Source organism: Acomys minous, assembly GCF_964271855.1.
Source record: "Acomys minous genome assembly, chromosome: 13".
Lineage (NCBI taxonomy): Eukaryota > Metazoa > Chordata > Mammalia > Rodentia > Muridae > Acomys > Acomys minous.
In genome coordinates this window covers 53914763-53942047 of record NC_140495.1, presented here as the reverse complement: position 1 = coordinate 53942047, position 27285 = coordinate 53914763, and the positions used below count along the sequence as shown (strand labels likewise).

At 41.7% G+C, this 27285-nt stretch overlaps 1 protein-coding gene across 10 annotated transcripts in view; it reads left to right on the top strand.

Moving 5' to 3' along the window:
• Positions 1-25933, top strand: part of IL18R1 (interleukin 18 receptor 1) — a 37813-nt gene extending 11880 nt beyond the window's left edge. For 9 of the 10 annotated variants that reach the window (XM_084752112.1, XM_084752110.1, XM_084752111.1 and 6 more), the window contains 8 exons: positions 5523-5688; positions 8236-8380; positions 12334-12396; positions 15268-15388; positions 16835-16974; positions 18604-18762; positions 22510-22668; positions 23591-25933. In XM_084752112.1, the coding sequence (XP_084608238.1) occupies positions 5523-5688; positions 8236-8380; positions 12334-12396; positions 15268-15388; positions 16835-16974; positions 18604-18762; positions 22510-22668; positions 23591-23946 (1309 nt within the window). In that variant the 3' untranslated portion in view covers positions 23947-25933. The remainder of the gene's footprint in view (positions 1-5522; positions 5689-8235; positions 8381-12333; positions 12397-15267; positions 15389-16834; positions 16975-18603; positions 18763-22509; positions 22669-23590) is intronic. The other variant, XM_084752107.1, reaches the window with a different exon arrangement.
• Positions 25934-27285: the final 1352 nt, after the last annotated feature.

Genomic DNA, 27285 nt, shown 5'->3' with positions numbered 1-27285 from the left:
CACAGCTGCATTAGGGAGCAAGAGGATGGCCATCAGCATGAGGGAGGCTGAGATAACAGCATGGAGACATAGGGAGGCAGGAACATAACAGGCCTCAAGAGAGCTCAGGGACAACCCCGAAGTATGTGGGAAGGTTATAGGTCATATAAGCCTGGGCTGAGGATAAGGAAGACACTTTGACAATGTCTTTGAATGGAAGCGAGCTTCCATATGGAAGCAGGTGTTTTGAACATCCTCAGAAAGAATTCAGATAGAAGAACCTCATGTCTACATATTATATTTATAAATTTATTTGTTTTTTCATTGTACACCCTGGTTGTAGCTTCTTCCATCCTCTCTTCTCAGTCTCACCCTCCCTCCTCTTTTCTCCTTCTCGTATTTCTCAGAGAAAGGGATGCTTCCCTGTCCCATTCATGCCAGCTCATCAGGTTGCATCAGGACTGAGCATGTCCCCTTCCCTTGAGGTCTGGCAAGGCAGTCCCACCAGAGGGAAGTAATTTTAAAAAAACTGGCAAGAGAGCCCATGTCCAAGACAACCCTCACTTCTCTTCCTAGAGGACCCACAAGAATCCTGAACTTCCCATGAGCTACATCTTTCTAGGGGACCTAGGTCCACTCTGTGCATGGTCTCTTATTGGGGCCTCAGTCTCAGCAGGCCTCTCTGGGCCCTGGTTAGTTGGCTCTGTTGGTCTTCTTGTGGAGATCTTGTCACCTCCAGGTCCCTTTCTCCTTCCTACACTTTTCCACAAGATTCTTTACTTATCACCCAATGTTTGACTATGAGTCTCAGCATTTGTTTGGAGGCATTGCTGGGTGCAGCCTCTCAGGACAGTTCTGCTAGGCTCTTGTCTCCAAAAATAGCAGAGTATCATTAATAGTGTCCAAGGTTGATGTAGGCTTTGACTTTTCCAAAATCTACTGTATATAGGGCTCTTAAACACTTCAACCTTATTTCTAACACACTGACCAGAGGAAGAGGAGAAAGAATATTAATAGGAAAAAGGGTTTGGGGACCTCTTTAGTATAGATCCTTGGGCCAGTTCTACTCTGCATTCTCAGGATACCATCAGTCCAGTACAATAACCAACACCAAACAGCAACAGTAATCCATAGCGGTGGCATGCTCCAGCAGAAACAGCAAGGCTACGCCCAATTGGCACAAGTTAATGGAAGTGACCAGAATCAGCTGGAGTATCAGAAGAAATCATCTGGAATGTTTCTCTTTGCCAAATGAAGACCAGCAAAGGGTTACACGGCTATCAGTGTGCAATGAAAATGTGTTTATAGTATTCTGTTTATACCTTCCAAACATCACACGCCCTCTCATGTGTCTGCTCCCAGCAAAACATCATGTGTCCTTTCACAAGACATCCTGCAGTAAAACATCATATGACACAACTGAGTCTTCAAAGAAACCTGAAACTTCCACTTTATGGGGTGGGTCTCAGGTTGGACCACATACTGGTTGGACATTCCCTCGATCTCTGCTCTGTCTGCTCTATCTTTATCCCTGCACATCTTATAGGCAAGGTGAATTTTGGCTCGGAATTTTTGTGGTTGAGTTGTTGTTCCTTTCCCTCTATTAGGAGATTTGTCTACTACAAGGTGTAGGAATCACTGCTAGAGTCCCTCTCATATCCTCCCAAAAGCCTATGTTGACTTAGGTCTCCAGTTTGTCACAGAGATGCCCCACCCAAAGTTTCTCTTTATAGGCCTTCTGTCCTCCCACCCCTGCTGTCTCCACCATCAAATCTCTCTGTACTGCCTTATGCTTTATCTTATGCTTTCTCTCCACCACTACCTCTGTCTATTCTATTTCCCCATTCTGGGTGAGATTTAAGCATCCTCCCTTGGATCTTCCTTGAGTCTGTGAATTATAGTATGTTTATCCTGTGCTATATGACTAAATTCCATTTACAAGTGAGTACACACCATGTGTTTCTTTTGGGTCTTGGTCACCTTATTGGGATGATCTTTTCTAGGTCCATCCATTTGCCTGCAAATTTCATGATTTCTTTGTTTTTAATAGCTGAGTAGTATTCCATAGTGTAAATGTATGACAGTTTCCTTATCCATTTTTCAGTTGAGGGACATCTAGGTTGTTTTCAGATATGGCCTATTATGAATAAAGCCGCTATGGCCATAGTTGAGCAAGTGTCCTTGTTGTATGGTGGAGCATCTTTCAGGCATATGTCCAGTAGTGGTATAGCTGAGGTAGAGCTATTCTCTGCAGCTCTGGAAACAGCGAAGAGGAGAGAAGAGAGGTGGATTTGTGATAGGGAGAATTGAGCAGTCAATGAACAGCTGGTTAAGGGAAACTAACCATTGGTTGAACAACTAGCTAGAGGAACGAGTTGTTGAGGAGAAGTTGAATAACGGAGGGAAAAGAAATACATAGAGACTCAGGCATATGTGGTAAAAGATGAAGTTCTTAAAGCCCAGAACTTTATTTTCTGGCTCTCTGTCTCTGTCTCTGTCTTGCTTGCTGTCTGACTCCTTGCTGTTCTCATTGGGAAAATCCCGGTATTTTATTAAAATGAAGTTCAATTTTTTTCATTAAAAATTAAATCATGATTTTTTTTATCTTTTAAAATCAAATGGGGCATTCAAAAATCAACAAAGTAAGAGAACAGGTTAACAAGAAAATACAAAAAGTTCTGTATAACCTACAATAAAGTATACAGCAAAAATCAATTACCAAGCAGTGGTCAACATAATTTGATTATTATTTCTTAAGCAATACTCAGGAAAGTTTGATCATAAATTTCCCTGGGCTAAAGCCATTTCATTTATAAGGTTGTCATAGCAACATAGCTTGAGCTAAATGTTCTCTAATAAGGAAAAATGTGACTTAATCCCAGTCCCAAACCAAGAGGTGTGCTAGGCTAACTATCAAGGGGTCCTTTATTGTAAAGTGTCTGTAAAGCATGATGTTCCAAGCCACCTTCTATTTTTCTCAAAGCAAATTCTATAGAAACATTTCTCCGCCTAACAATATCTAGCCAGGTACTTTTATGTTAAGGTTAACTTTCTTTCATGCAGTTTCTGTTGGGTGTTCACAGTCAGAGCAAAGAACTCTATCATCGTCCCAACCCTTAGGCCAGATGCCCTCTTTCAGCATTCTCTGTGGGAAAAAGTTTTTCCTGTATGAATTTCCTTGGGGCTGAGAAATAAAGAGAGAAAGACAGTTTTAGGAGAAAAAGCAGATTTCTAGACAAAATGACACCTGGACCATACATAATATTTAAGGCAGAGGCGATCAGCTGGAGATCTTTGGAACTTTGTCAAGCAAAGCCTCAACAGCTGTTCTGCATGTCTGGAGATCATGCTGGATAGTTGGAGGTCTCTGGAACTTATCCTCATGTCCGTGACAATTCTCAATATTGTCTGCATCATATTTTAAGAAGGAATTAAGTGCTAAAAAGATGGCCAGCTGCTTTTGAGGGCATTGGAGGCAGAAGATAGTTTAGTGGTAAGAAAATTCCCTGCTCTTGCAGAAGACATAAGTTCAGTCCAGCCCTTAAAACCACCTGTAGCTCCAGCTTTAGGCACGAGTGTCCTCCTCTGGGCTGCGCAGGCACCTGTACTTGCATTCATACTCACACATGTTTGCATGCACACAGAACTTTAAAAACTGAAATCTTTTAAAAAGTGAAGGAAACCAGCTAAGAAGGAAAGGCATAGGGAAGAGAGGCTTTTCTGTGGTGGAGACAGAGTGCAGAGGGCAGAAGCCTGAGGCTGGTGGACGGGAAGCTCAGCTAGCAGCCAGGGAGAAGAGACCAGCAGTCTTCACATCTTTACTTTCTCCATCCTCCTCTCCCTCCACTCCTCCATTTTTCTTTCTATTTCCTTTCTTATTAATTTCTCATTCTTTCTCCTTCCTTTTTCTTTTCTTCTTTCATCTTGTTTTATGTTGCTGCTGGTGGAACCCAAGATTATGTTCACACTAGGCAATAACACTACAACTGAGCAATCAGCTTTTAAGCTGGTTTTTTAAAAACAGTTTTAAACAGTTTTAAGAAGTAAAAACATTTTCAATTGTATGTTTACTTCCACGTGACAGCAAATGCTCAGTGTTGCTTGGTTTGGCATTCCTAAGGGATTCCCACACATGACAGGCACTCTGTCAAGATTTGCTGACTGTTAGGAACTGAGAACTGCAGATGTAGAAAATAATGTGATCTGAGAAGAGGAATCCTAAGAAGGAGGTGCTGCCAATGGGAATCAGAGGCCAAGTAACTCTGCTCTGCTCCGTGGCCACTTACTCCCTCCTGTTTATCATGTGACAGTCAGTTACTGTCTCCACTCCTAGCTGCTTTTCTCTACATTGAACTACAAGATAAAGAACATGGCTTCGTGGAGTGTAAAAATGTAGCATATGCCAGCCACTCCTGTCCCTTAGGGTCAAACCAATGTGCATTTACATCCTGGTCACATCCATTACACACGCATGCACGCATGCACGCGCGTGCACACACACACGTGGCCATGGCAGGTTGTTTGGTTACTCTAAGGCTTGGTTTTTTCACCTGAGCATGAGGGAAGTGGTCAAGCTCCCTTGCATACACACATTGGGAAATATCTGAGAGTCTGTGAACAATAGGGCACTTCACTCCTCTGTCTGTCTCATTGTACATGTAGAAAGGACCTGGGAAAACGCAGCTATACACACATTTTTCCTGGTCACAGGACAATTTAACAACATGTCTGCTACCTTTAGGATGTGGAATGATATGCTACATGTTAGGTGAAAGCAAACATGCAATTAAATATGTTTTTACTTTTTAAATTTTTTGATGTTTTTACCTTTTAAAACACTGTTGTTTAAAAACATGCCATTAAGCACCATCTTCAAGATGGCTGACTCCTAAGAACAGGAATCACAACCATAAGAGCTACTGAACTTCACCTTTGGCCAGTTGTGCAAGGGCTGTGCCAAACTCCACTTTATTCAACAGTAGGAAAAAGACCACAGAATTAAATACCTTGGGAAATAGAGCACACACTGCATATGCACACATATTCAGGAGACAGTGTCATCATCAGTTGTTTATAGATCTCTTGAAACTAAGTCTATCATTCCACCCTGGTCTGTGAATCTCTGAATTTATCCAGCACCAAAGATAACAATAAAAATAAAAATAAAAACATTTGCTGCTCTGCTGTCCATGCCATATGGCTGACTGTGTGCAGTGTATTTGGTATGTATGTGTGGTGTATGTATGTGGTATGTAAATGGTTTTGTGGATGTTGTGATGGTGTGATGGTGTATGTATATGTGTGTGTGTGTGTGTGTGTGTGTGTGTGTGTGTGTGTGTGTGTTAATGCAGACTGTTCTAGAGTGTAATCTCTTACCCCATAACAGTTGTTAACTTTCTGTTCCCAACTAAGAGGTGGCAGAGAAAGCTTATACATTATTGAATAACTTTCTTCATATAGAAATTAGGGTAAATTGGAAAATTGGAAGTAGTTGTAAAATCCCTTTAGTAATTATAAAATCCCTGTATACCTTTGTTTTTTAGAAATGATAGTCGAAAATGGACCTTAAATGTCACCAAAAGAGATGAGCACAGCTGTTTTTCTAAAAAAGTCATGAACAGTAAATTTATAGAAGTTGAGAAATTTTTGCACATAAAATGTGAAAATCCTAACTATAGTGAGCAGATCTACGACACATTACTGTATAAGGTAAGTGGAAAACATTTCACCTAAGACTTGATAGGAAAGATAACATTCCACATGAAGAAAAAGGCATAAAAAACAATAGATGTGGCTCCCCATGGCTTATGTGGCCTGTGTGAGGAAATGTTCCATTTGACTATGTAAAATATGCAATGTGTGTAGCATGGGAGCCACCTTCCACTGTCAGATGTGTTCCATACACAATCTTGGTGTCTTCTCTTCTGCTCTCCCTTTATTTTTCTTCTATTTCAATTAAACCAGTTTTGGGAATGCAAGTTTAGAATTTTTTTTCATTTTCTTTTTCTACATCCGTTTAAATGTTGAAACACAATTGCATCTGTTTTCTGAATGTTTTATAAAGCTGGAAGACAGAAAATGAAAAGTTACTTCTAATCCCACAGGTGTGTTTGTTTCACTTAGGTAAGCATCTGTCCTTAAAAATGACTTATTCTACTGCCTGTCTTTTTTTCCTAATTAAGAAAATGTGATTATTCATCCCTGTCTCTCTCTGAACATCTCTCTTTCAAACACAGGACTGCATTTGGTAGGGACTTAATTTAAACTAACTGATCTCCTTGTTATTAGACATGTGTGAGTTTCCTCCATCATACTGTCATTTACAGACTGTAATGGATGAGGCTTATATCAATATTTGTGTGCTTACATGATTAGTCACTCAAGACAATCCCTACATGTAAGGTGACCAGACCAGAGACAGGTTAATTGATTGGCTCTTGGTGCACATTAGACAACGCCTCACCCCTCTCCTTTACACGTCCCCAGCATGGGAAGCCATGCTTTCTGAAAGGTGAAAACATGACAGCAGACATTTCAGAAACTCAGTAAGACTGACAGTTGTTCTCTTAAAAAGTGTGAGTTCAGGGGGTTGGAGAGATGGCTCAGAGGTTAAGAGCACTGACTGTTCTTCCAGAGGTCCTGAGTTCAATTCCTAGCAACCATATGGTGGCTCACAACCATCTATAACATGATCTGATGCCCTCTTCTGGCCTGCAGGTGTACATGCAGGCAGAGCACTGTATACATAATAATAAATAAATTTTTTTTTTAAAAGTGCGAGTTCAATATGTGAGCTACATCCTAACAGAACTTCTGTGTATACCCAGTGTGGTTTCTATTTGCTTCATTGGTGAACCTTTTTCTCACTGGGTTATAAGAACTCTTTTAAAAGATGCTATGGATGAGCTGATCATGCTTGTGTCTCCTACTTAGCATGTGTAAAATAGTGTCCACATTCACATTCATGCACACGTGCATCATGGCCCATGTCGAACCTGTGGAAGAGCATCCCTGAGCTGCTGACCCCATGAAAAAGCTGAGCAGGGGTGCTAGGGGAAGAAGTTGAACCACAAGTGATTTCCTTGAAGGGTGTTTGTCATTCTTGCTCTAACAGTGTTTATGTGTGAGTGTCCAAGGGAGCGTCTTATCTGAAATGCTTTCTAAATATATGACTCAGACTTGAAATGGCCTGTCTTGTTTTTCTGTTAAATATAAACATTTTGCAGCACATGTAAATTAGGGAGTCTTGGTTGCTGGGTTTTAGGAAACCCCAGTAGACAGACACCTAAATTTAGAAAATGTATGTTCTTGGTCTGTTTATGCCTGAACAGCAGGCCAAAAGGCAAGAATGCTGAGACTGTGGGATGTCCATGATCTTCCTGAGGGGAGTGGTACCAGGCCACTGAATCAGAAAAGACCTTCTGGCATTTTGTGTATATTGGAAAGAATCCGCTTGGATTTACAAAATCCTACATTTACTCACAAACATTTTGCTACCATTAGGTATACACCGGCACCCTCCAGGGCATTTGGGTAACTGGACCTACCTCCAGAGACCTCAGCAGTGGCCAGCGTGAGGCAGTCTTCAGGCATTAGGGTCTCCTTGTTAGGAACGTCTGGAGTCTCATGGTCAGACTTAGTCATTCAGATATCCTTTCCTCATAGTCCATGCACCCCCAGGATCTATCAGTGGGTGACTGAGAGCAGGTTTGTGGACAGCGGCTTTGTTGTTGTTATTATTGATAAGTAGGGCCTTGGTGGAGAGAAAGATTGAAGCATGCCCATGGATTTAGCCATCCATGTGATTTGCTGCATCAGGAATCTGGGATGGGCAACTTCTGCTCAGTCCTCTGCACTGTCTTATCCGTATCCTCCCCCCCCCCCCCAAAGCGCCATTCAATAAAGCTGGGGCTCATCACAGTCTTCACATAAGCAGGGAGCTTTGTTATTTAAGTTTGCTGTCTCTGTTTGTATTTGTCTGTCTGCGTCTTTGCATGTGTGTGAAGGACAGGTTAAGATGAAGTGATAACGGTGGTGGGAAGGCCCCCTGTGGACACTCACGGCAATGGGGGCAACAGGACACTTTGCTGCTCTAGTAGAAGCGATGGAGACCAGCAGGGGCAAAAATGTGGGGATTGCTGGTCTCCTCTCCAGCTTCCCTTTACCTCTAAAGAGCTTTCGAAATGTGTATGACAGCAACAACACAGCTTTTACTGGCTTAAAGTATTTGAATTCTCTTTAAAAAAAAAAAAACAGAACTGTAAGGAGAAATGCAAAACACGAGAGGTCAAGAAGGACGCCAAGTTTGGAGATGAGGGTTATTACACCTGCGTGTTCTTTCTCAGCCGTTTCGGGCAACAGTTCAACATCACCAAGACCACCAAGGTAACAGTTGTTAAAGGTAAGACAAAGTTCTGGGAGGAAGCGTACGAGAAGCAGATACTTTTTTGTTTTTATTTTTTTAATAATTGTTTAATAATTAAGTTTCACGGGGATGGAAAGGGTACCTCTTTGCATTTTAGAATACACCCCTTCAAATCTTAGGATTAAAAGCTTTAGCTTAGGCGCCCATAAAACTGACCAAAACCCCATTTTTCTTAGCCGCAAATGAAAGTTTACATGGGTGAACCTCTCATAAACCAGCGTGTTCTTGTTTAGAATTTTAGTAAACTGTAGAAGCTTGTTATGCTTCCATTTTCACTTTGCAAATATTTATCGTGGTCACAGGTGTTTATTGGTGACCATATTCAATAAGCTGTATTTAGTATTGGGAGGCAAAGGACTCAAGTGCGTCCACTGAAGCGAGGAAGACACTGCACTCAAGGAAGTTTATACTGGTCTGGAGAGACATGGGGCCCCCAAGCTGTGACTATGAGGGAGGTTGGGAGAGCGGCTGAAGGATGTGATGGTCAGTTGAAACAAAGACAAGTGCTAAAGACGGTGCCGCATCTGCGTCTTGGGGGAACAGCACCATGAAGGGGAGAGCACACAGACAGAAAAGCTGGCAGAGTGAAAAAGCAAGGGCACAGCGTGCTACCCAGAGGGCAGCTTTGCAAGTAGCCTAATTCTTCCTGAGCCCAGAGGACAAATACATAGGGCTGTATTGTGGCAGACACCTGAGAGGCAATTTAACTGAACTGCACTGCACAGATATACTTCTGGTGGCAAAACCAAGACCTCGCCATCCAGTGCTTTCCTGGGAGCTTACAGGGAAATTGTCAAATCAATCACCAGACAGCAGAGTACAGATTTACCTCTCTGAGTGTGGATAACCTTGATGTTTTCCCTAGGTCCATTTTGCCTTCTTCAGCTTTTCCTGACTGCTTCTCATTGCTTCCATCAAGTTCACTGGTTGTCTGTTCTGTCCCACGTGCAAGCCCCTCTAGTTGTTCACAGATCCGTGGTGTGACTCTCACAATTATTATGAGCCTCTCAAGCATCATTCTAGTAAGCAAGAAAACCCGTGTGGACGCCACATCTAACCAAGTCCACAAACCCACAATCCTAGTGACATCTCCCTTTAGCACCTCACTGTATGCTTACATAACTGCCCTGTGTGCAGTCACAGCAAAGCACCCCAAGACTTAGTGTCCTGAACAACATACACACCTTGACTCAGAGTTCTGGAGGTCACATTCTGAGTAAGTTCACTGGGCTGAGGTTGGGGTTTCAGCAGCCTTGTTCAGTTTTGGAGAGTGTGGGGAAATAAACTTCTCTTCCATTTCTCACTATCCATAGGCTGTCTCTATTCTTTATCTCCACAGCCAACAGCACACTACACGGCAGTTTTCCCTGTTCTCCTTCCTCTCCTTTTCTCCTCCTTCCTCTCTTTCCCACCTTTTCCCCTGACACACATGCACACATATCCATCATAGATGTATTTCCCTGAGTCTGACCTTTCTGACTTTCTTATGAAGACACATTTATAGCCACTTGGATGATGTAGGATAACTTCCCTTTCCCCAGGTCCTTAATCAGTCACACCTACAAAATTCTTGGGGCTGTATTCTTCTGCTAGAACACAGTGCCAAGGATGGAGCCAATTATAAAGCAATGAAGTTTACTTGCCTAGAAGTGCTGGAAAAGTCCTTATCAAGGGACTACCCGTGAGTGTGTATCTATGGTGGGCTGTGTGGCTTGGGACATTGGATGTCTTTATCACTCTGCAGACTGCCAAGAGACAGGTCTCTTGCTAAGCCAGGAGCTTACTCATATGACTAGACTCACTGGCCAGGGAGCTTCCATGCTCTGTCTGTCTCTTCCCCTGCTGGGGTTTCAGGCCCATGCATTCCTGCTGAGCTTGTTCCATAGGTTTTGGGGATTCGAACTCCGGTCCCATCTTAGCACATCAGCTATTCCTGCCCACTGAGTCACCTCCCTAGCCCCAAGAATAAGGCCACCAGGCTGCATCATCGCTTGACTGCAGGGTAAATGGCTCTGTGTGAGACAGAAGAACTGGGATGTGCTCATCCTTTTAACCAGGAACCCACTCCCATAACACTTAACCATTTTGGCAATAATGACATTAATTGATTCTTGAATGAGGAACCTTCATGACTTAGCCACCCCTAAGTCGCTGTTCTCTTAACAGTGCTACCAGGACAACTATGCTTCCATAGGAATGTTAGAAGAAATAGGGCTACAATAACATCTGACAACACCATGCTTTCACAGGACTTGGGGATTAGGATGCCTTAAGGGTCTGTAGTGATGGCCATGCCCATAACTACAACCCAGAATCCCATACCTGAATTGCTCAGCTCAAAAACTCTGCAATCTACAATCACCTGTGCCAATTTATTCATCCTCAGTTTGCATAAATATACATACACATACATATACATGTACACATACATCATTTACATATATACATGTACACTATATATGTATATATATTTGTGTACATATCTTCTGGTTCTTTGGTACCCTCACACCTCTAGCCACCTTTGGCACTCTTCCCCTTCTTCCTTGAAAAAGTGATAAACATCTTTATCATTACCTTGCACGTTCTCCAGGGAAGACTCCTTCGGCTCCAGTTGGAGCACTTCACAGCTCCTCCTCATAGTTCCCCTGATGCTGTGACCTTGGTCAAATGACCCAATAGCTTGTTTCTGCCTTGGGCTCCCTCAGACCATGGGCCAATGGTGGCTCTTGGGGCTCTATGTTTATCAGCTGCCATAGGCTGTGCGCATTAACATAGTGTGGAGGCTTCTGGGAAAAGCTTTCCTTCCTAAGGAAGGCAGCCAAGGAGAAGCTTATGCGCTTTTGGTTAGGACCAGGAAACACTAGGAACAGCGATGGTGCTGGGTCTACAGGTTTGTACAGCAGGGATGGGCAGAGTCAGGTAAGACATCCAGGACATGGATAGGGCTGGAGACTATACATTCTCATGGAAAGGGCTGGTATCTGGCAGAGGTGTTCCACATGGCTCATCCTAGTCTTGGTCTATTCTGTTAAGTCCATCAGTGAGAGAACGAGGACAGATGGAGGAAAGTGGTGTAGACCAGGAAGGTTCTTCCCAGTGACTGTCCGTCTTCTCTGTCCTAAACCTGTGGTCCTCTCAGTACCAGGGAAGTCTTCCTAGATGAGCCATCTCTCTGACTTCAGGTTCATTGGGCAGAAGCCAATCTTTGACTTCAAAGGGCACTAGATGGAAGATGCGTTCAGCTCTGTGAGCATAGAACTAATGGAAAATGAAGCTTCAATCATATGAGCTGGATCAATAAAAAGTTAATAAAATCATGACAAAAGCAAACATGGAGCAATGATGGCACTCACCCTCAGAGAAATCTCAAGACCTAGTGGGTGCCCGGAACCATGGGTGGAACTGAATATTATATAAATATGTTTCTGTGTACATGCATGTCCGTAGTAATATTTAGTTTAGAAATTAGGCACAACCACATATTAACAATGAAAAATTAATAATAAAATGTAACAATATGCAAAAACAAAAGTGTGAAGTCACTGCTTTGTGGCCACGATTAAATAGAAAATCTTTATCTGAACTCCAGCAGCTGACACCATGATAACTGGACTGACAGAACACAAGTGCATGGATACAAGGGGACACTTCATCTTCTAGTTTGGGTGGAATGGAGGGAAAACTCAGGATGGCACACAATTTAAATTTTCCAAGTTGATTATTTTAAGGTTTTTTCTACTTAATGTTTTTGGGTCACAGCTGACCTACAGTAACCTAAACTGCAGAATATATAGTCATGGGTCATGCAGAGCTGCTATGTTGGAGCCTTTGTCACACAGAATGACGATGTCACAACAGGTGTGTGTCCAAGATAAGTGCAAGGCAATTCTACTGTTTTCACGCGTTTGTTTGCTTTGCTTTGTTTTTAGGGAACAATAAAATAACTCCAGCTATTTTGGGACCAAAGTTGGACACTATTGGAGTAGAAGTAGGTATGTTCTACAGTGTGTGTTTTCTGAATTTATAAATGGAGCCATCATTGAGTTTTCAAAGACTGAATCTGGCTCTCTGTTAATTGATATAGTTTATTTTGTATTTGTTGAAGAATATTACAAAATGAGTAAAAGCATGGTATTGTTTAACTATTGCACTTTTAGACAGCTAAATGACATTTCTTTTCAAAAGTTAATGGGGCTGTGTACAGTTTGTAGACCAGGCTCTCTGCCATTTTTTTCTCCTAATATTCTCCACTGACATTCAAAACATGAAAGTTTGGTGATAACACTCTGGAGGTATGATTCAGAGTTATCCTGTAGTCTGAATACTTGGCCATTGATGGAATTGCAGAGCTTTCAGGACCTGTCTAGCGGTTCTCAAGCTTCCTAATTCTGTGACTCCTTTAATACAGTTCCTCACCTGGTGGTGACCCCCAGCCATAGAATTATTTTGTTGCTACTTTATAACTGTGATTTTACTACTATTTCGAATCATAATGTAAACTATGATTTGTAGGATATCTGATATGTGACCACTGTGAAAGGGTCATTCAACATCCAAAGGGGTTGCAACTCACAAGCTGAGAACTGTTGCTCTGTGCAGATCTTAAGAATCAATGTGCACAACTGAGTAATTTCTCTAAAGAATAAAAGAAAGAAATAATGGAATAAATTTGCATATGCTAGACCAGTGAGCTCAGTGATTTGAGAATATTAAGATTCATTTTTCAACCTGGGTAGAGGAATATTGTCTCTAAGGTACAGACTGAAAAGCGGATACATAGGCCAAGCAACTCATAACTATTCAGTCTGCTCAGAACTCAGCTGGGGTGGGAGCAGATGTGCTGTATGCGGTCTGTCTTGCATTTAAGCAGCTGGGGCTTGAGAGCACACCACACTCATGGTGGTTGCAGACCTTTGCTGCCAGGACATAGCTTCTTAAGGTGTGAGTTTAGACCACAATGGGACTGTATAAGTGAATGTGGGAGCCATAAAAATTTTGGCAAAAGTAAAAGATTTCTGAATACACAATGACAGATGATTCCAAATCAAAACCACAAAGAAACTTTCAAAGAAACAAAGATGGTTCCAGGAGCAATCACAGGAGTTGTCTGGTACAAACTTCAATGCAGCCTCGGTTCCAAACACACATGCTTTGCACTGTGCATGTTTTCCTCCCATGTACTCCACAGAAGAGGACTGTGCATGCCTTCCTCCCATGGATGCCATGGAGGAAGAGGATTGTGCATCCTTCCTCCCATGAGCACCATGGAGGAAGAGGACTGTGCATGCCTTCCTCCCACAGAGGCCATGGAAGAGGCCTGAAACATGACTGAAACACCTTATCCAGGTTCAAGACTCATGTGTGTTTGGAGGTTCAGTTTTTTTTTACTGAGCATATCAAAGTTTCTGGCCTTATGGGCACAAAATGGTTTCTTTACAGAAAATAAAAGCCTTTAGTATTTCCCTCCTGTCATTCCTCAGCTTGTACCAAATTAGTGAAACCTTGGACAGTATTGTCTTAGAGTGTTTCATTTTGAAATTGGCTGTTTGAGTTGCAAACCTGAATTTTACTTAAAAACTGTTGGAGGACTTTTGGTTTGGGATCAGGATAGAATTTCTGCAATGACCCTAAATATTCGTCTACCATTTTGTACTATATATTTGTATAAAGTGGTCTCAACTTCCATCATTATACAACCAAAATTCGAACATTTCTAAATAACTTTTAAGATGCTCTGTGTCATGAATTGCCAATTACTCAGCCAATGTTTAATTCTTTACACAAAGAATACAAACAAGCATACCAGCACATTAGCATGCAGGTGTGCATTAGTCTTTAATAAAAATGGTACACTCAGAGGAAGGACAGTAGATTACCAAGAAGAGACTTGATACCCTATGAGCATATACAGGGGGAGGTAATTCCCCTCAGGAAACAGTCATAGGGGAGGGGAATAAGGGGAAAATGGGAGGGAGGGAAGAATGGGAGGATACAAGGGATGGGATAACCATTGAGATGTAACAAGAATAAATTAATAAAAAAAGGAAAAAAAACAAAAAAAAATGGTAAAATTGTGGGTATACCAAAGAATTCCTTTCAAATACATTTTCCTCATGTCTTATTTTCAGGCAGTGCTTAATTTGTTGACCCATTTAAAAGACTTACATACTCAAGTACATGACAGTTCTCTGTCTGGAAGGGAGTTGTGCATGGGATGTTTAGGACATCCTGCAGAGCAGCCCTTGCTCTCCTATGAGCCCACTGGATACATCTCCACGTCTCTGTAGCCTCATGCTGTCAAAACTCTGACTGATACTAACTGTGATCTGTGCAGCTGTCCCCAAACTCTGCAGAACTGGACTCTCTGCTTTATGAGACTCTTGCTTATTTCAGCTCTAAGATATTCCTTATAAATAAAATGGCTGCTCCTGTTTATTTACCTGGGAGAGGTCTTTACTAACCCCACTTTAATCTTACCATTTCTTGCTCTTTCCCTTTGTGCTATAATGCCTTGCTTGCTTTTTAAGTAATTGGTTTGTATGATATACCGATTTTGTTTTTCTAGTGGTTTAAGAGAGACATTGGCTTGTCACTGTCCACTAAATTGAAGATCAAAAAGTCCACTGACCATTGAATTTTAATAATTTATTTAAAATTGAACATTTAAATAGAAGTCAATTTATTCCTTGGTGATGACTAGTCATTGCTACATAAGTTTTGTCCTTTATTGTAATATTTAAAATGTAAAATGAAGCATCTCTTCCATTTTTTCTGGTGATGCTATTTTATATTCAGTTATCACACACTGATTGTATTCTACTAAGTTTCTAAATTCAAAAGTGAGATTGTCAATTTCTACATAGGAAAATATGCAGAACTGAACTGCACCGCTTTACTGAATGAAAAAGATCAGTTTCATTGGAACATAAGGAAAGAAGACAGATCTGACCCTAATGTGCAAGAAGACGCTAATGCGACAACTTGGTATGCATACGTGCTCTAAAGACTCACATGTGCATACAGGAGGAGAGGCTGGGCTCTTGGGGGTGGGGCTGGTAGATGTTTAAGTTAGCTTTAACTGTAATTTTAACTTACTTATCATTATCGTTACTGTGTTCCAAGGTGTTAGATCATACAGAAATTGACTATATATGTCTAAGCTTGAAAAAAGAAGGTTCCTGAGAAGGTTAATGAGGATTTTCAGCACCGTTTTATACAGGTACCAGTTAGCCAGGTTCTAGGGAGATGTCACCAAGCTCTTTATAAAAGAGCAATCAAATGGTGCCATTGTTTCTTGGATTTTGAAAACTGTGTCAAATGCTTCATTTTTATTAATGTGCCAAAAAAAAAAAAAGCAAAAGTAGCATAATAGTAAAACTCAGGTCATCCGCATAAGCCATCCATCCTCTTACCCACTGAGCGATATATGGCTGACATAGTTTTGATGTCATTTGCCATTTCCTGCACTCCAACAGCACTGTGACTCCCCATGTCTTTTGACTGTCTTGAGAATGAAAAAATAAACCGGGGGCCTTCAAAATGTGGTTTGACTGAATTGCATCGTTGTCTTGGTCATAGCTCTATTGCTGTGAAGAGACACCATGACCACAGGAACTCACTGGAAAAAATAGCATTAAATTGAGACTTTCTTACAGTTTCAAAGGTTTAGTCCACTCTCCTCTTGGCAGGGAGCATGGGGACACACTGGATTCATGGTGCCAGAGAAAGAACTGAGATTTCCACATCTGGATGGGCAGGCAACAGGAAGAGAGGGATTCTTGGCTTGGGAAGGGTTCTTGGAAATGTAAAAGCCCACCCCCCCAATGGCAGACTCCTCCCACAAGGCCACACCTTCTAATCCTTTCAAATAGTGCCACTCCCTGGTATCCAGTTATTCAAATCTATGAGCTTGTTGGGGCAATTTTTTCTCAAACCACCTCAACAGTGAGGTCTTTGCTGTGGTAGAACTCTGAGGCTTCATAGCATGGAAGAGAAAGACCATCCTTAAGGACAGAGATGCTGCCTCCATGATGTGTAGCTTGGGGCCCTGATAGAGCCCATGCCATGCCTTTTGACTGTCAGCTAAACAACCTCTTTTCTTCAAATACTCTAGCTGCTCAAGATTCACTTATAGCAGTAAAAGATGAAGACTACAAAACTGTCTGGCCATAGTTAGTAGGGGTGACAGTGTGGGATGGATTCCAAGTAATTAGGAGGGAAAAATAGAAAAAAAGAGAGAGAGAGAGGTGTGCCTTCCTGTGAGTTCTCCTGCTCCTTGAAGGGATCAGGAGGCTAATATTAATTTATACCAGAAACAGAGGACATAGCTGGTACTTCCTCTCAAATTTTAGGCATATAAATTCCCATCTCCTGAGTAGACTTGCTGGTCATGAACAAAGCCTATTGCTAAATTATCTTCTTACATTGCAGGATTTCTGAAGGCAAGTTGCATGCTTCAAAAACCCTGAGAATTTGGAAAGTTACTGAAAAAAATCTCAATGTTTCATATAATTGCACTGTATTCAATGAGGAAAGCATAGACACCAAAAGCTTTATCTTGGAGAGAAAAGGTACATGATATGTTGCTCTTCTTAGCATACTCCATGCTGGCTCTGTCTGTTGCTTCAGCCATCCCCACAAAAAGCTTTCAAAGGTGAAGAAACCCATTCATGGCCACAGAACAGATGGCAAAACTCCCAGTTAGGTCTAGATCCACACACTTCTTCCACCATCCTCTCACACCTCGTGAGCATCATCTGTGTGTTCTGTGTGTTTGTGAATCAGAGGCATTGCAACACACTGTTTTGGTTATTTGATGCTATATTTGTATTTCCTGGGCACTGTTCGATACTAGCCCAATACCTCTTGTATCGTCAGAGTTTCTACCTCTCAATGCTTCTCTCAATTCACATGTGCCACCTGGGTAGTAGGACCTTTCTGTCTCTTGGGCACCAGGAATTCATAGATATCTCTCAAAGATGTGGGGGTGCCAGAGTATGACTTTTAAGAGTTTGCTTATTAGAGATACATAGTGCTCACTTAATGGAATGACTGATTTTACTGGAAAGATTATCTCTTAAAAGTGGGCTACAGAGGAGGGCAAAAGCTTCGGGCAGGCTTACATTGTCTGGTGTGGAAATCCCCATACCATTATTATCTTTTCTTGGAAAACAAAAGAAAAGAAAAATGTAATGTATATATAGTCACTGCAGCATTGTGCAAACTTATAAGAATTAGAGTCATTATAGAGACAGGTGTATTGTAAAATGTTGCTGGTCTAATGAGGAAATAAAATGTGGTTAACATATAGCCCCAGTTAAATAAAAATTTCTTGGTCAAAAAAGATTTATTTATTTTTATGTATATGAGTGGTAAACATGTGTACTTTATGTGAGCCTGGTACCCTCAGAAGCCAAAAGAAGGAGTCAGACTGATGCCGCTGGAACTGGAGTTAGAGATGATTGAACCCAACCCAGTTCCTCTGCAAGAATACCAAGTAATCTTAACCACTGAGTCATCCTCTAGCCTTCCCAGAAGGTTTGGCACCATATGACCATCACCACTTCCTTGCTGAATACAAACTGAGTCAGCCTGGGGGATACAACTCCTTTTAAAGAGTATATTGTCTAAAACTTAGCTAAAGCCCAGAGTGCTGTGCTCCAGGCACTGTTAAAGTGCTCTGTGAAGTGTCTCGCTCATCAGCAACTGTAAATGAATCAGGAGGCTCACTTATTATTTTTACTTTGCATATGAAGAAACTAGGAACTAGGAGCCTCAAGGATTTTCCCTAAAATATAAACTAATTGATGGAGACAGGTTGGAAACCCAGGTTTTCTCAGTCCAGTGCGCCCCCTCTGCAGAGAGCAGTGGGTGTCAGTCCACTAACTGCAATTGTCGCTGGAGTCCCATCCTAGCATATTATTGCTTCAGAAATCTAAATTCCACAGACACAGACTTCCCGAGTGGCCATCCCACTCATGTCTGTGGATACCCTTGCGCACGTTCACAAGTTGAAGTAGAAAGATCCCCCACTGCAGACTCCAGCCCGAGTGTGGGGAGCCAGGGGAGTCGGGGAGACAGATACCCGAATCAGAGAGAAGGGCAAAAGCTGGCATCCACACTACGATGTGATTGATGTGGGGCTGTGGCCACATTTCTTTGAGTCTCATGATTTCCCCTTTCTCTATGTTTTTCTGCAGAAATGACTGATATCCCTGGCCATGTTTTCATGAGGGGAATAATCATGGCAGTTTTCATCTCCATGGCAGCAGTGTGTGTGGTGATTCTGTGTGTCATTTATAAAGTTGATTTGGTTCTATTCTATAGACGCTTAGTGGACAGAGATGAGACATTAACAGGTAACATTCTGTGATGGGGAGCATCCTAGCTTATGGTTTTGTGCCTACACCCAATAAAGGAAACACTGGTCTTCATCTTATTTCGATGCTGCTGCTAACAGCCTGTGAGATGGGATCCCAGGCCGAAGTCGGGGTTACTCTGAATGAGTTGTACTGTGACAGGTGCTCTGCAATCTCATACTTGTTTGTGACTTTCCAAATGTGTTTCTCTCAACGTTTCTTGTCTCTGCACTGTGTCCTCCTAAGCGCTCTATGTTATACACACCACTGCATACTTTATTCACCACATACACCCAATAAATTGTTTTCATTGAATTTTCTGTCTTTCTCGTTCATTATTTTAACTGGAAAAAAGAGGCCATATAATGTGCTTAGAAGAACTCTGTGCTAGAAAGAAAATAATCTCAGTTTTAAGCTCCTTGGCCATCAGCCATTTGCTAGCTGCTGCTGTGTGTGTATTGGCCTATGATAAAGTGACTAAAAATTCTTCATATTTCAAGAGTATTATGTTCTTAAAAAGTTAACCAATATCTGATGCTTGTGTGTGTCTGTGTTTGTATGTGCTGAGTTCTTATAGGAAAAAATACTTCAAAGAGATCAAATTCAAAATTTATAAATACACTCTAGGAGACCATCGCTGTCTTGCCCATGACCCTGATTCCCACATTTACCCCACTCCCCCTACCCCCACAAACACATCCAATAAGCTGTTGACTGGATTCTCTATGTTGCCCTTAAAAAGCAAATCTTGGCTTAGGTACTTTATTTTACTATTTTCAGTTTTGCTTTGTGATTTCTTATGTATCTGATCATGTTATTGAGGAAATCCCTCATCTTTCAAGGTTGCTCAGGTCCTTCCTGCCTATCTGTCTGCCTACTTTGAGATTAAGTCTTATGTTGCCCAGGCTAGCCTCTCTAGAACTATGGAGTTAGCCTAGTATCTGTATTGTGAAAGGTAATTACACCCATGCTGTTATTTGTCTTTGCTTGCTGTGGTGTGGCTCTGTGGAATTCCTAAATATATCTTTGCCTTTTTGGTATCCAATTTGGAGGTTATAAGTACCCCTTAACCTCATGATATGAAGTGATCCTCATATCCACTCTTCTAAGATTTTTAAAACTTATTTATTTTAGATTGTAATAGAACTACATCATCATTTTTATGTTTACAAGTTTAAATATCACAGCTAGCAGGCTCAGAGAATATGACTCTCAGCCTGCACATGTGTGATCTTGCTTTGAAAAGACATGAGACAGCAAAATGAGAAGTCTGTACATGGTATTTTCTCCATGGTCTCTGCTCAGAGAAACTAATATGTACATTTAAATGGGCATCCAATAACCTTTCTCCTTCTGGTTTTCCATATTTTCCCTTTGTCAATTTTTTTTATCCTATTCCATTTTGTTTGTTTTTTTTTTAATTGTTTAAAATCATTGATTTTATTTTAGATGTTTGTGTCTGGGTGTGTACATATGTACCACATGTGTGCAAGAGCTTGAGTGTGTGCATATGAACCACATGTGTGCAAGAGCCTGAGTGTGTACATATGTACCACATGTCGGCAAGAGCCTGGATGTGTGTATATGAATCACATGTGTGCAAGAGCCTGAGTGTGTACATATGTACCACATGTGGGCAAGAGCCTGCAGAAGTCAGAAGTGGGCATCAGGTTGGGAACTAAAGCTATAGACGGATAGATATGACCATGTGAGTGCATATAAACTATCATTTACATAATCATAGTGTTATTAATTAGGGATCAAAAATACTGTTTAATCATCAGTGTATTCCAGGCACAACAGGATTTATCCATATATGAACCCACAGAGACTGTGACAGCACACATAGACCAGACAGGTTCACACCAAGGGAAATCCCAGCACTGAGAAGAAGTGGACACAAAGCCCCGCCCCCAACCAGGAAGCTACTTCCAATTGATACCTGCTACGTAAGGGGAAATCAGTTTTTTCCACTGAGCCTCTCCCTATCCACATTTAAAAATAAATTGTAGGTATAAACTAGCTGATTTGTATCATAAAAGAGAATTATTTGAAGTAGGACATTTGAAATCAATAGTTGGGAACTAGTTTCTCACGAGTAAGAACAAAGGCATGTCACATGTCGCATGTATAGATACACATGTATAGATACCTTGCTTGTTTCTTATGATCCGTTAGATCTTGACTATGAGAAGAGTGTGATCCCTTACTTGATTTACCTCTTGGTGACTTGATGAAAACATTTACGAAAGCACTATGACATAGACATAGAACCTAGACAGTAGTTATGGGTCACGTCAGTCTAAAGAACCATCCAGAGGCAGTATGGCTGACTGAATTACCAACTCATTTTATTGTCACCTGCCTTTCCTACCTGTGATGGCCATACGATTCTGTAATCTTTATCAAAATTTTCTCATGCATGTTAAAACAATCGTTTTATATCAGCGATAGCCCCTAACAACTTGGTGGAGCAGAACACTGTGAGGAGAAAACTGAGCAAGCGTTGGTCAGGTAGCGACTGTTTTGCAAACCTGAAGGAGAGGAGATAGGGTTAGGCCATTGGGCATAACTGGCACGGCATACTTTATAAAAGGGACCCAGAGTTGTTCCACCCCATCTTATGTAATAAAAGACCCAGATATGTTTGCTTTCAATTTAGTACGTGAGGTTTAATGCATTGGCCATCTACTAAATGTTTGTGTGATAAAGATAATCTACTCTACTGCCACCATCCTTTTCCCCCATCTACACCAACTGCATTATTGAGGCCACTGAGGTGAGGACTTCCTTGTTTAGGTCCCTCCTCTTTCGCTGGCCAAACTATTTTGTTCATCTTTGTCTGTGTCACACACAGGATTTTTCATCTGCTAGTGTGTTTCTTTGAACTCAACTCAAGATGCACATGTCTCATCGACAGGTTACATGAAACTAAAAGGAGAATCACCCAGTGGGGAGAATGAATTGTCTTTGTTAGTTGGACAACATGTTTTCTTCTTTGCTGTTTTCTCTCACACATCTAAATACTGATTCATTGTCAAGAATTCGATGGGAGCACACTTGAGCATCATGGCCAAGATTTCAATGGATCACAGGTTTTCCTTGTGACATTTGATGCTCTAGGGTGTGGCGTGTGTCTCGTGTGTGTGTGTGTGTGTGTGTGTGTGTGTGTGTGTGTGTGTGTGTATGTGTGTGTGTGTGTGTATGTGTGTGTGTGTGTTAGATTATAATTACAGCTTCAACCCATATACTTCTCAGTGTTGCCCTTTAAATTCATGACTCCTCTTCTCGTTGTTGCTAGCATCTTGTTCTAAGCACCCTTATTATTTCTTCCGCTCTCTGGGGATATAGGCTCAGTTTTATGTGTGTTTCTTACTTTCTTTTGCTTTGCTTTGATCTTACTTTTTAAAGGCAGTTAGAGGATAAAACTTGGGGAGTGGCAGGGTAGAGTTGATTGAAATGGATGAGCTAAGGTGTGATTTCCTTCCCGATCCTGGAATGAGGGTCTTCTGGGCTCCCACTTTACTATCTTTATATGACTCAATGTCTTGATTATCATCCCCCATCCCTTGTCTCTCTCTCTGTTCATGGCGAGAGTATTAACAGTGTTTAGTTAATCAGTTGCTTGGTATGCATCTGAGATTTGACAACCAAGAATTCTATTCTCTTTATATATTACTTTCACACAAACTTTTACTTCAAAAATTTCCACAATCACAAATTAAATGAGTCCGTCTTATCTCCTAGATGGTAAAACATATGATGCATTTGTGTCTTACCTGAAAGAGTGTCACCCTGAAAATGGAGAAGAATACACTTTTGCTGTGGAGACATTACCCAGAGTCCTGGAGGACCAGTTTGGGTACAAGTTGTGCATATTTGAAAGAGATGTGGTACCTGGTAAAGGTAAGAAAGGACACCTTGGACAGACAGTTAATGAGATACATTTTAGTGAGATGATTGACCATGTTTTTTTTACCTTAAAACTATGCAGATGCCAAAGTCCTTTAAGCCAATAGAAACCAGGTCAGACAGTGGCTAGTAATTAGTTAGGCAGGTGAGTCTGATTAACCAATTTGTCATTATCACACAGTAATAAATATTGAGAAAATGACCCCAGCCTTTCCCCATGACTCTTTTCATTCTGCATCACAAGTCTGACATGAAGAAAAGGCACAAGTGGAAGGCAGCTGGGGAAGGCACTCAGTGTCAGGCTCTGACTTCCATGTGCACACACACACACACACACACACACACACACACACACACACACGTGCTCTCATGGCACATACGCATGCTAAAAAATTAACTAATGAGAAAAAGGAGGGGAAGGAGGAAGGAAAAAGGAGGAGAAAGAAGAAAAGGTTTACCCACCTGTGGTCTAAAATAACAGGTGGTTTTGCTTAGCTTGGGTCATTGTTTCTGCTTTGTTTTACATCTTTAGCCTTTCCACATGAATGAAGAACAAATTAGTATAGTGATTATAAAAATGTACTTCATCTGAGGTAAGTCGGCCTGTCACTCACCAGATGGATGAACGCAGGCAAGCTCCGCCTTGCTCTAGGCTTTGGCAAAATGGGGGCGGGGGGCGTGACAATACCTTTCCATAAGGTTGCGGTAATGGTAAAACAAATCAGTGTATACAAAACTTGAAAGAAGGCACAAGTGCTTTGTGGGTGCTCATGGTGGTGGCTATTTACATGATTATTTCGCTAGGCCAAAAGTTAAATACTGTAGAACAGGAGGATGAGGCATGAGAGGATGCGCTACTAACTCTCCTGCGCCCACCCTTTGGTTCTCTGAACTGACACACTCCTCGCCCTTCCAGCTGTCGTGGATGAGATCCATTCCCTGATAGAGAAAAGCCGGAGGCTAATCATCATCCTGAGCAGACGTTACCTGATGAAGGAGAGCAGGCTGGAGCTGGAGAGCGGCCTCCATGAAGCCTTGGTGGAGAGGAAGATAAAAGTCATCTTAATCGAGTTCACTCCAGCCAGCAACATCACCTTTCTGCCCCCATCGCTGAAACTCCTGAAACCCTACAGAGTTCTGAAATGGAAGGCTGACAAGTCACTCTCGCATAACTCACGGTTCTGGAAGAATCTTCTCTACCTGATGCCTGCAAAAGCCATCAAGCCATGGAGAGAAGGATCTGAGGTGATGCCTGTTCTTTCAGCACCGTGAGCTCCAGCAAAGCACAATGTCAAAAGAGACTGAAGCCTTTCTAGATGCCAGGTGTGTACATAGTCACAACAGGGGCTGCCGGTCAAAAGACTGAGTTCTGTGAACAGCGCTCCGGCTCCCAGTTAGAAGATGAAATTTGTTGTTAACTTGTCATCAATGAAACGGAAACTTGATCCATGATCCTAGCTCTGGGAAGACATTGGGATTCACAGGAAATCAGGAAGCCTGTGGGATTCCACCCCTTTGGAAAAGCTCTGTCTCCAAAAATACTTACATTATGATTCATAAGAGTAGCAAAATTACAGTTATAAAATAGCAATGAAAATAATTTTATGGTTGGGGGTCACCACTTCGTGGGGAAGTGTATTAAAGGGTGCAGCATTAGGAAGGTTGAGAACCAGTGGTAGCTATCTGCACACCAATCCATTCGGCAAGGGTGGAGCTAGGCAAAGAAACTGTCTTATGCCCCAGAACAAGGCGTCTCTTTGGGAGATTTCAACTAATAGTGCATTCCAACTGGAGGGTTTTATGGATTCAAAGAAGCATCTTCTATGAGCCCATCCTTGTTACATCTCAAGGGCGCATGGCTCTCTCCAAGGCTTGGGAGGGAAGGAGACAGTGGAAGAGCTGTCTGAAGAGCAGGGAAATGAAGTGAGAAAGGCCCAGGGACTTGGCTTCCGGATGAGCTTAGCGTTGCGAGACAGCTCTTGGCAACTCAGTCAGACATGAGGTAGGATCCGCTGACTTCTCAGACCTTCTCATGAGACTTTGTAAAGGGGACCCCCAAACACCTTTGTATCACTCACGACTAACAAAAGTGTAAATTCAGAGGACTCAGTGGCCCTTTCAACTTCAGCGGCCACAGCTTCCGTTGACTTTGTGTGCAGAACTACATGTAGGGTCATATTAGCTACTAAACTGCAACGAACAAACAATAATAATTTCTTGCTGATTTTGTCAGCCATTTCAAATGCCCTTGGTGTGGAGGCACTTCAGCACGGAGGCTGAGGGTACCGTCTGTGCAGCCAAATTTGAGTGACAGTCTTGGGTTTTCTGCTTCTTTTGTAAGCTCTGGAATTTTATCTTTTTTATACCTCAGTTGCCTCATGTTTAAAGCAAAGGTTTAAAGTAAGTATATCTACTTCACATGGGGACTACAGACTGCTCTGTAGATGCAGCTTTTACTGTGGTAACTGCTCTCACTCAGGCTTGCCTCAGGGATTTAACAGTGGAGCAAACGGGAGCCAGAGATCAGGCAGGAAAAACAGGTCTGGGAAGGAAAGCAGCTTTGAGTTGAGCAGCAAATTGTGAGGACACATGAGAAACAGCAAAAGAGGGGGAAACACACACACACACAGACAGACAGACAACACACACACACACACACACACACACACACACACACACACATCTGTTGTACTATAGACAACTCTGGGCTCTGGAAGACACTTTTGTCTCTCTAAAGGAAGTCTTCACCCTGCTGTCTTCTCCAGGGTTCAAAACAGTGGCTGTTGTGGGACTTGCTAGTGTGTGTGTGTGTGTGTGTGTGTGTGTGTGTGTGTGTGTGTGTGTCTGTGTGTCTGTGTGTCTGTGTGAATGCTGCATAGGAAAGAAGATTGGGGAAACCCAAAGCTGTCTGCAACCTTGCCTAGGTGCAGCAGGAATCTTCTAGGAACATCTAGAGCAGAGACTGTCTGCAACAGACATAGTGGATTTAGAAAGAAAGGAAGAAACAAGAAGAATTGACATTCTCAAGTGATTTTTTTTTAGCTCATGACTTCCTGTGATAGTTGACTGGCTTAAAAAAAGGTAAATTCAACAAGTGTTTTATGTCCTATGTGCAAAAATACAGAATCTGAAGAACTTGCGTTGCTTTGGGAGTTTCTAGTGGATACAATTACCTTGCTTAATTATTTTATTATGCTCTGACACATGAAGTTTATTTCATATGAAATATATTTTACATTAAATCTGCCAAATACATACATTAGGTTTGAAATGTCTCTTGATGTCATTTTCATTTATTTTAAGACTGTATTTCCTTATTCTCAGCATAGATCCCCATGTGTTCTAAAGGGATAAGGGAAAATAAGCATGGCCTCCTGCAGCTATCATTTTTTTATTTTTATTTTATTAATTTATTCAGATTACAACTCAACTGTTAGCCCATCACTTGTATCCTCTCATTCCTCCCTCCCTCCCACTTTCACCCTATTTCCCTTCCCTATGACTGTGACTGAGGGGGATCTCCTTCCCCACTTTTTGGTCATGGGCTATCAAGTCTCATCTTGGTAGCCTGCTTATTCCTTCTTTGAGTGCCACCAGGGCTCCCCACCAAGAGGAAGTCATCAAATATGGGGCACCAGAGTTCATGTCATAGTTAGTCCCCACTCTCTACATAACTGTGGAGAATATTCTTTCCATTGGCTAGATCAGAGTAGGGGTTCAATGTTTATTACTTTAAAGCCAGTATCCTGCATGTATCTTTTCGAAATTTTTATTCTTTGAGAATTTTTATATATGTATACAATGAAGTATATCCACATTCATTTTCTCTCTCCACCTCCTCCTATTCCCCACCACATTTCCATACAATTATTGTCCTCATATTAAAAGTAATCTACAAGTCCAATGCTGCCCATATTGTGCTGCCCACTAGGATGTGCACGTGATTATGCTGGCTAGTGGCCCACATGACTAAAGAAGACTAATTCTCTTCCCTCAGCAGCTATCAACTGCCAATAGCTAGAGCTGGATTCGCATGCCATGCTGGAATTTTGACATACAGCAAAGTAGCAATAGCTGACTCCATGGGCTTTTGACATGTTTATAATACCAGGTATGAACTCCCTCCTGTGAGCGATCCTTAAGTATAACCTGGAGGTGCGTGATTACTGCATACACACATGCCACTAATGCATCATTGGGTAGACTTTGCCTGGCATGTCAGTATTTTAGCATGCAGGTTCCAGTGCTGGGTAAGGCTATTTGTATCTTTTCTCCAGCAACAGCCTGCATAGCATCAGTCAGTAAGAAAGCTGGCCAGTAGGAAGAATAAGGCGATTCAAGCCTAGAAAGATAAATGTTCTATGTTTTTTCGCCTACATGGATCTTGGCTTCAAATCTTATAGCAGACTTTCACATGCCGGTTACTGATGCTTATATTAAAAAATTGGTTTTAAATGATGCTACCAACCACTATCAATAGTCTAGGTTTAGATATTAGAGTGTCTTTCTCTTATATGATTTCTGAATGTCCCTAGTCTGGGAAGTAAATTTCAGACTATCAGAATGACCTTCTCTGAAGGACACAGGAAACTCTGTTAAAAGTGTTTATTA